Here is a 10611-nt window from a genome sequence, read left to right on the forward strand (position 1 = left end):
ATGTGTATATAAAACAGAGTTATATGAGTTATTAGAATAAGTGCTTATTATACAGACCAATGCCTTTATAAGAGAACGCATACTTGGTTCTATATTAAAGCACAATTAATCTTAATAAGTTACATAATATCTTTGGTCTTTATCAACTTTTTTTTGTCACAACGACTGTCTTTATGTACTTGTAAATGAGACCGTGCAACGTCACAAATTAAAAAAAAAGAACAAAGAGGCGTACATATTACATTTCTTGGATTTTTTTTATTGAAAGGAAGTACAACACAAGAGTAAATTAATCTCAACTTTACAAATGTTAGTTTCATTATCGGGGACACAACAATAAGTCAGTATTATTGCCTAAAGTACCAAAAAAGGGTTTTCCTTTCGTATAATTGATTTTATTGTTAGCTTGTTAACATAAATATTCTTACTGTAAAACTCTTAAATGAAATAAAAAAAATTGATAATCGAACCATTTTTACATATAATATGATATCTATGTCATCTTCGGGTTCTATTTGCTACCAAATTTGCCACGAAATTTGCCAGGAAATGGCCAGCCAGATTCTGAAAGATATATCCAACCTAATTATTGTTGATAATTATCATTTCAACAAATCAAATACATTACGCATCATCAAATCAAATAAATATCATGTCCTCAATAAAAGATTGAAAATAAAGAAAATGCATTGTTAATAGCAGTAATTAAAATACTTACCACCGAAAGAACAACGACATGAAGCGGCTGTGATAGGTCTGGTCAGTGATATACAAGGACGTGAACTTGTTACGTTGATCCAACATTCGGGTTTGTCCATCTGTGACAGAGTATACGCCAATATTTAAAATATTAACCATTACGCATCAAAGGGGCATGGTCACGATTTTGATAATAGATTATATATTCCCGGTTTTTTTTTTTAGTTTTTACAGAGCTCTACTAAGGCAATTCTGATAATCAGCCAAAATGTTGATGTCTGTTTTCGTGTTTTCGTCTTTCCTAATAGTTCAATTTAATGCTGCCATTTATAGAAAAAAATGTCATTTAATTTTTCAATAACATCCTTTTGTTCAATATTTGATCGTATTGTCACGTGGGTTGATACGTTACAGACATTCTCTGGCGTACCTATTAATCCTATACAATACACACTTATAATTATTAATATCTTAGCCAATCAGAAAGTCCATTATTAACAAATACAATTACTGTAACTTGATAGTAAGCGATTAACTTACACAATATTCCTTTGGACAATTCGAAAGAGGAAATTTTGGGTACTTTGGGGTATCAGTACCGCCTGGGCTGTCAATCTCTGAAATATGCAACAATCTTAAATACAATATCTTGATATAAATTGATTTTATATCTGTAAAACAAAAAAATCAATGTTGGTTAATGGGGAAAATGCATACTAAAATATCCAGCTATATACTATATATACATGTAGCATATGAAATGTGTTCGTTTTTTTAAATTTCCCAATCATAGAAAATTACTTCTGTTCTAATTTTGATTTGACAATCAAAAACAGATATTTACATGAGTAACGTCATTGCTGATAATAGTAATTAAAATACTTACCACCGAAAGAACAACCACATGAAGCAGCTGTTATAGGGAAGGTAGTAGATGAACAGGGAAGTAAACGTCTTATATTGATCAAACATTCGGGCTTGTCCATCTGTGACAGAGAGAACGCCAATATTAAAAACAATTACCATTACGCATCAAAGGGGCATGGTCACGATTTTGATCAAAAATTATATATTCCCGTTTCTAAAAAGTATTTACAGAGCTCTACTAAGGCATTTCTGATAGTCAGCCAAAATGTGAATGTCTGTTTTATTGTTTTAAGCGATAAACAGAGCATTAAATTCCCTGTTGTGTTTACAAAGCTTACGTCTTGTTTTTGTTAATGTTTCTAATGTTAATTTGAAAGTTCCAGTTTCAGATCAAAAATGAATGGTTGAAACGCTCAGAACCGTTTTGTATACATCAAACAAATACAAAAATATATATTGAACCAATATTACCAAAATCAGGGAAAGAATCGTGTTACGATGAAAAAAGGAATTGTTTGTTTTGTATGTTTCTTATATATCTACGATTGACGCTACAATTTGGTTAAGAATTATAAATGGGCTTCTAAAACATTGTAAACAATAAAAATAAGAAAATAAAATTGCCAAAATCGTGACCATGCCCCTTTAAATCATTTTAGATTTTAAAATCAAACTAGTTGTTTTCACAATCTTGACTAATATTACCAAGACCATCTACTGTTATAGCCAGCGCAGATCGACAAAGTACCAGAGCGCGCGAGAAAGAAACAGCTAAACTTACGGATTTATCAAGAAATGGCTGACATATAACTCTTAATTAACAATTTCTTGGGGTTTAAGAACAAGTTCGAGCATAGCAACCTGTTTCTTAAAGCTCCATTTAACCCTTGAGCTGGTTGCGGTTCATAAACGATATTGTTATTAAATAGGGGTGAAAATCGAAACTCCCTAAATGACTTTATTACATTTGCCAACTCGTTCTGCAATTCGATTAAAAATCACAGTGGACATATCTAGTTCAAAAAATGTATTTTTGGATCCTACATCAACCCTGGAAGATAGTAAAATAAAATACAGTCTCCATACGAAACCCACAGATTCTCACCTTTATCTCAAGCCATAGCGTTGCCACCCTCCCTATACTTTTAGAAGGATACAACCCAAATTAGACGGATCTGGTCTTCTAACGAAATCTTTGAAGAACAGAGCAGACTATTGATATCAAACGGTGCAATCGATGCTATTAAGCCCACACAGTGCAATTTGCAATTGATGAGATTGTTACAAAAGATAGGAATACCCCTTTTCAATATAAAGAGAAAACAGACCAAAGCTAGGTTCCACTCGTCACTAAGTATCACCCCGCCCTTAATAACCTCAACAGCATCCTTAGAAGTAATCTGCCGTTTCTTTACACTAACGAAAGAATGGCAGATCTTTTCAAAGATTCGCCAATGGTTGCGTTTGAACGCCCGAAGAACTTAAATGGTATGGTAGTGAGACGAGATTAGACAACCCGTTGCCAAATGGTGGTTGTAAAACATGTTCCGATATCAGATGCCTTTTGTGCAAACATAGCGCCAAACGGGGGCAGTTTTAAAAGCCCCATCACGGGTTGCATCTTTAAGATATTTGGCAACACGTCTTGCCGCACAGACAACTGCATCTATCTCATCAGTGCAACGTTTACTCTTAGCAATACGTTGGTTAAACAGCTGACCTTCACAGAAGGATAAATAACCATCACTATACAGTAAGGACCAAACAATTCAAGGAGCCCATCGGGGACCATTTTAATACGAGTGTTCACAAATGAAAAGATTTGACAGCATTGGTTATTGACCATAATCCTTATTGGACAGACAGAGGTAAAGCGAGAAAAAGTTCTGGGTGCACAGACTCAAATCATTCAAACCGAATGGTATGAACAAACTAATGGACTTCACTACATGTAAAATGAACTTTTCATAGTCTCCTTTACTACCTTTTATTTGTTAATAACTATTTTTTTTTTTTTATAATTTTTGTATTTCAATTTTTTTTTTAAATTTTTAATCAAAATCTTACCCATTATAAACTTCATTGAAAAATTCGGGTCTAAATCATAAGTGCCATACGAGTTAACAACAAATTTTTATTCATTGACTCGGATGTCAATTTTAATTAGTAATTAACTCAATCAGACGCGAAGTTGGCAGTCGATTGATTACTATAGAGCTATCGGACGCAGTGTTAAAACCTCCTTTAAGGATGTGAACTAAAACTGTTTATAATGTAGTTGTTATTTTTATAGTTTCTTTAGTTGTTTTAGAAGTAGCGCTAGATTATGTTTTCTTTGTTTTTCTCATGTGATTTATTTCTTTTGTCCTGAAAAAGGGACTGGTTGTCCCGAAATTTTGACAATATCTATTGTTCGTGTCGATAGCCATTTTTAGTGCAATATATATTCAGTTTAATGGCTTAATATTTATAAATTAGATCCAACAAATTACAAATGCCTAGTGTTGTTGATTCTATACAATGCTTTATATATATATATATATATATATATATATATATATATATATATATATATATATATATATATATATATATATATATATAATATATATATATATATATATTATTACTTATTAGGTTAGTTACTGACTCACTACGGAAATATATTGGGTTGATCAATCTCATAGATGGCGAGGCGAAGCCGAGTCGTCTATGAGATTGATCAACCCAATATATTTCCGTAGTGAGTCAGTTACTAACCTAATAAATGTTTTGTTTTCACCGAGGACTATTAAGCGACATATTTATTCACAAATAGCGATGATGATGGCACAGCCATGTATAAGATGCCTAACATCTCGTCCAATTTAACTCATTTAAACTCTTCAAAATTTTCAATCTCACCTTTCAAATACTCTTTAAAAATCTTTGCTTCACCCATGTTTACCTACAATGTTTTGTTGATATTCAATTTTAAATGTTTTCTCCCTTTTCTCTGCAGAGATTTGAGCAAATTTCGACGCTGCCATTTTGTTCTGCTCCAGACAAAACAATGTGACGTCAATATTGCAATAAGGGCAACTACTCTAATTTTAAATAATTTCAAAGGGCAACTACTCCAAATACTTTAAGAACTTACGGCATGCGGTTTATGTATTAAATACTATGAAATGTCGAAATGAGTTTGCGAAGCGTCGACCAATGATGGCCATATTGCCTAATATTAATTCTCACAGAACAAATATAGAGATATATGAGGCAATCACGTGCTATGTTTAAACCAATGAAAATGTGACATTTCAGTCCAAGGGAAAACAAATATATATATCCAATGCATGTACAGTTTGTATAAGTAGGGAGAACATTTTAAAACATCTATTGCTGTCAAAGTTACAGCTTACTAAATTTGAATTAAAAGAAAAAAGTAAATTAAAAAAATTAAGAAAATAAATTAAAAATCATATATAGATATTGCAAATTGTCAAACCATTAAATTGGAAAATGGGAAATTACACACCAACAAAGAGGGACCAGGGTCATACTTGTATATCGTACTTACTGAGAATGAAAAAAATGTAATTTTGTAAAGAATATTATGAACCAGAAAAAAATTAAAATTAAAAAAAAAAAAACAAGGTACGAGAAAAAAAAAATCATTTTTTTCACTTTTGTTTAAAATTAAACAAAAATTACAATTAACAGGCTGATCAATTCTCTCTAAAAGCAAAGAACGGTTTTAGGGCTAATCAAGGCTGTGAAGTTTGCAAGAATATTTTCTTTAAAATATTCTTCTCTCTCTCTCTCTCTCAAAATATTGTTGATGTTTAGTCGAAAATTTTCAAAATATTACTTACTTTATTAACGATGCAAGGTATGTTTAATTCTTGCTTTTTGCTGCGCTCGCCACAACGGTAGCACCGTAAAATATATAATTTTTTTTTATCTTATTGAAATGTAGTTTGAAATATAAAATCTTATATATAATTATTTTCCATCTCATGTAGTATATCATATCTGAACATGTGTATATCGGTTTAATTTATTCAAAAATGACAATTCTTAATTTTTTTTCAGATTAAAACAAATGAGTACAAACTGTTAATAATGAAATGATAAAAATAAAAACAATCTGTCTTGACAAAGAATAACACCTGTATCATACTAGTCGATTGAGTTTAACTAAAAACAAATCTTATATTTAATAATTCTCTGAGTGTCCGGACGTATTTACTAATTTCTTAACTCCTTTGTGTGTTATTGAAAAGAAACAGTACTTTATTCAAAATAATTAAATAGCTATAAAATTTATACGTTGTTAACTGATTTTGGTCAGTTAAAGCGATTTAAACTGTACGTAAAGAGTGTATGACAGCCTTATCCCAGTTTCAACTATGTATGAGCATAAATTAGTTTGCTTTTGAATTCATTCATTATAATTCGATCTAATGTCATTTGATCGTATTGTCACGTAGATTGATACGTTACATACATACTCTGCCGTTACTAATAATCCAATACAGTGAACACTAATAATTATTTATATCATAGCCAATCAGAAAGTCCATTATAAACAAATTTAATTACTATGTTGTTAACTTGGCACTAAGCAATTGAACTCACACAACATTCCTTTGGACAAATCGTAAAACCTGATATTGGGACATTCGCGGCGGTATCAATACAGCCTAGGCCGTCAATCTCTGAAATATGCAATAATCTTAAATACAGTATCTTGATGTAAAATGATCTAAAATCTGTAAAACAATCAATGTTGGTAAATGGGGAATGTGCGTACTCAAATATCTAGCTATATACTGTGTACGTGAAGTACGCACGAAATGTGTCCTTTTTTGAATTTTCCTATACATAGAAAACGACTTTTGTTCTAATTTTGATTTGACAAAATCAAAATGAGATATCTACATGAGTAACGTCTGAATCATTTACTTACGATGATATGTGACACCTCCATGTTGTGACGTATTTTCAATCGAAATAAACACTTTAATCTAGTATAATTTTATATATAGCCCCCCCCCCAAATTGTTATCTAACATCGTTAATATTTTTTTGATAAATGTCTTTGGAAACCCTACAAAGAAAGTCAATAGTTTTCAACAATGTTGTTTACTTACGTGCTTGTATCCCACTCAACAGCAAAAGCCAAGTAAAAACCAACACTCTTTGAAGAGTCATCTTCCAAAGGAGGAATTAGATGTGTTCTGTTCAATAGAGTCTCTGTTAGGATAAAAGGTTGCTGGCCGAATCATATATATACAAGATTTGAACTTTTTGAATTGTCTTTTTCTAATGGAAAATGACATTTTCTTTTTCAATTAATGAGTCGATTGATGGATACTTTTTAACTTGACGCCTTATGATAATCTGGAAGTTTTCGCATTAATGTGGAGTTTTCTTTATTAAAAAATAAAGACTTTTTGTTAACGCCTCTCAATATATTTAGCAGGCATCCAATCATATGTAATTATAAACTCTGTTTATCGGTCTGTGTGTTTATTTCTTTAAATGGGCATTGTTTTTTTAGGTTAATAAGTTTGAAAACAATCATACATAAACATAAAACCATCCTCTTGCTTTGAATATTTATTTTTTTAAAGGCATTGAAAATTATTTATATTGGAAAAAAGTATTAACAGTTAAAGACAGTAACTATTGATATAGATATTGACTTTTATCGATAAGTGTTAATTTTAAAATTGCAAATATCATTAATTAAAGGGTACGTTTTCACGCTTTAGTAAAATATTTTTAAAACATTAAAACTACATAATATTATCTATCAATAATAGAGCATTAAAAACAATTTTCTTACAGTGATTCAATACAAACAATAATAAAACTTACTTTGATTGCAAAGGGTAATACGTACGTACTTTCATGGCAAAGGATAATAATTTACAGTTAGCACTTCAGAATATACACCTTAGATGCATTTTCAACTTTTTTGTTGCTTAGGTATCTTAAGAATTAAAAAATCTTTCAAACAAGAGACACAAGATTAACGTTTCTTAGTCTCATGAATAAGTGTAAGGAAACGGGATTACATAAAGCGTCATTTAAAATTTGATAGTATATTGTTGAAATGGACTGAATAATTAGATGTTAACCTATATTAATGCGTTCATTTTGTCAACCATTTAAACAATAAAGTAATTTTTTTTGTGATAGCAGGATACCAAGGTGGCGACTCTACAAACACATACCAAACCCGTAATAGTGGGTTAGAAATCATCAAGATTATTTCATGTAGTCCGTGATTTTTTTTTAGTCCCTTTAGGTTTCGATTAATCGATAAACAGGGTATGTAGATTATACCTTGTCAGTGTCAGTCATTGTAGATTTCGACTAATCGATAAAAGGGGTGGGGAGCTGGTATCCATAGCTATGAATTAATTTTGATTAAAAAAGTTTCTGTAGAAATAGAGGGATTCATACTCGTAAGATGTTCATACAATCATTATATTTGTTTTCAAATGGCATTTTCATATTTTTTTCACATTGAAAATGTTGTGTCACTGTAATACGTATGAACATTGTTAAAACAATTAATTTGAATCAAATGACTAAACATTTGTACACAGTTTATTTGATTGCTACTTTCACGATCTCTGTTGATTGATGAGAGTATGCACTTTCGTGCTTGGGGATATGCACTCTCATGTATGGGAATATGCACTTTTCTGCTTGGGAGTATGAAATTCCATGCATGCATTTGAATTTTTAATCAACAGCCAAAACAAAACATGACATTTTTTTCAATTCTCATACAATGAATTGAATTGTTGAAGCTGATTCACATTAGTTCATTATTTTCTCCGACAACCAAAAAATTAGTTTTTGATTTTTATTGCTTGCACACCGCTCGCTCACCATCCCTATATTATAAGGCCGAAAGCACTGTTAATGCTTGACCGCATTACATTAGACAGACAAATTTGTAGAAAAACGTTGTTAACAAAAATAACATGACAAGCACTGCACTTCAACTAGAACAAAAGTCAAGCTTTAGTGCTCCAATATTTTGTTTCTATTGCCTTTGCACACAGAATAAAAATACTTTGAATGTAACAAATTAATACAATTCAAATGTTACATAAAGAAAATAAATTCCGTACTTTTTGTTTTTAAAGTACGAACGTATCAACTGTAGGTCCTCTTCGATTCTTTTTTTTCTAGCCTTAAAATCTCTAAAAGATATGTCCAAATTAAACAAATTAAATTACACATTGAAAGTATTAAAAAAAACTGTTAACGGTAGAAATGATGAAATTTGTTTTATAAAAAAAAAATATATACAATTCTCTATAAAAATTAAAAACAATATAAAACCTTGTGTAAGGTCTTTATCCGATGATACGTGTCGTACTTTTTAATATATATTCTTTAAAAAACTATAACGTCAGATTTCTGTTTAGGAGGAAAACAACAACAAAAAATTAAGACATACAAATTAATTAATGTAAAATGAATTAGTATGGAATAAAAATCAATTTGAATAAAAATAGAATACGAAACATGCATGGACTTTTATTATACTATAAACTGTATTCCAATCACTTTAGCTAAATAATAACATATTTTTTAAATTGCTTGAATTATCTGAGTATTAAAAATTCAAATTACGTTAATCATAGACCTTTTTTTAATATTTATCTGGTAAATTATACAGACATCAATAGTTACAAATGGTACATACATCTATATACAAAATTAAGAAAAAAAATTAAAATACCACATTATGGCTTTAAATCTATATAGAGCTTAGGTTTTAATGATTTATATTTTTGTTACAAATAAATTGCATTTTCTATTGAAAACAAAATGTTTTAAAATGCTACAAAAGTCTATCCATTGTTTTATGGAGTTTGTTTACTTATTATTTTTTTTATAATAGCAAACTTACTTTCTTGAATGTCATTAATAACATTGTTTGTTTTGAAAATTAAACGTCACTATTTATGATGAAGCAAAATAATTAGTAAACTAAAATAAGCCAGAAATTTAAAATCTCTATACTTCGAATACAGAACAATCGAGAGAGAGAAAAATAATAAATCGAAACACGAAGAACAACTACGAAACAAGAAATCATATTGACGCAAGCGTCAAATGGGCCGCATAAAAGAATCATTGTTCGTTTACATAAAAACACACTACAAAGAAGAAAATATAAAAGTTGGTTGTATTAATTTTTATGGTAAATTTTAATATACTTTCAGCAACTTGTTTTTAGTTTAACATTTTACTATTATCATACAAAATCGAGTTTGTTACTGTACGCATTTCTAACGGTAATTTTATGATCATTGCCATAGTATGAAGTAATGGAGAACGCATTGATTTGTACATTACTCTAATACAAAGTTCATTTTTCTCTTGGAGATTATGTATTTCAAACTGTTTTGCTTTTTTGTTGTTGCATTGTATTGAATTAAAACTTAATGCATTAGTTTATATGATTTCAAAGGAACCACATGATAAAATAAAAATGGATAAGTTGAAATTTTCCAGTCAATTCAAAATTTCATTTATGTCATATGTTTGCGTAAATAATTAATATGTATGTCATTTCATGATATTTTCTACCACATTTACATGGAGATACAATAAATATACATACAAAGTCATTTTATTTGACACGGCACATAGAAATTCAAATATATCATTTACATAAAATTAAATGACATTCAGGTCTTTAGTATTTCAGGTCTTTAGTATGTCCGCATACCTATCCCGATACATTGTTTTGAAAAGAATGAAGAACTCCGAAATTTTCCGAATAGATTATAGTCTCGATAATAACGCGCCAAGCGCGACAGTCTACTAAGTATGACATATTTTTCATTTATGTGTAAAACCAAAAATATGTGATATTTTTTAAAAGGCATAAAACATATTTCTACATGCAAATTAATTTTTAATTCATAAATAGAAGCATAAAATTAATTCTATTAAGAAAGAACTATCCCGCAGAAACGCAGTAACAATATTTATATTTATATCAAATAACGGACCGCCTTCCGG

The 10611-nt window shown here is 29.9% G+C and overlaps 1 protein-coding gene across 2 annotated transcripts; it reads right to left on the bottom strand.

The window, feature by feature from the left end:
- Positions 1-231: 231 nt before the first annotated feature.
- Positions 232-6849, bottom strand: LOC136272459 (uncharacterized). 2 transcript variants are annotated; one of them, XM_066074056.1, is made up of 6 exons: positions 6702-6849; positions 6187-6266; positions 1586-1685; positions 1240-1316; positions 719-818; positions 232-564 (listed from the first exon to the last, which is right to left on the bottom strand). In XM_066074056.1, the coding sequence occupies exons 1-6, from the start codon at positions 6760-6762 to the stop codon at positions 512-514; spliced, it is 471 nt and encodes a 156-aa protein (XP_065930128.1). In that variant the 5' UTR covers positions 6763-6849; the 3' UTR covers positions 232-511. The 2 variants fall into 2 exon arrangements, with proteins under 2 accessions (XP_065930128.1, XP_065930127.1); XM_066074055.1 differs by having other exon boundaries at positions 232-582.
- Between the last annotated feature and the right edge of the window lie 3762 nt (positions 6850-10611).

Source organism: Magallana gigas, chromosome 10, assembly GCF_963853765.1.
Source record: "Magallana gigas chromosome 10, xbMagGiga1.1, whole genome shotgun sequence".
Taxonomy (NCBI): Eukaryota; Metazoa; Mollusca; class Bivalvia; order Ostreida; family Ostreidae; genus Magallana; species Magallana gigas.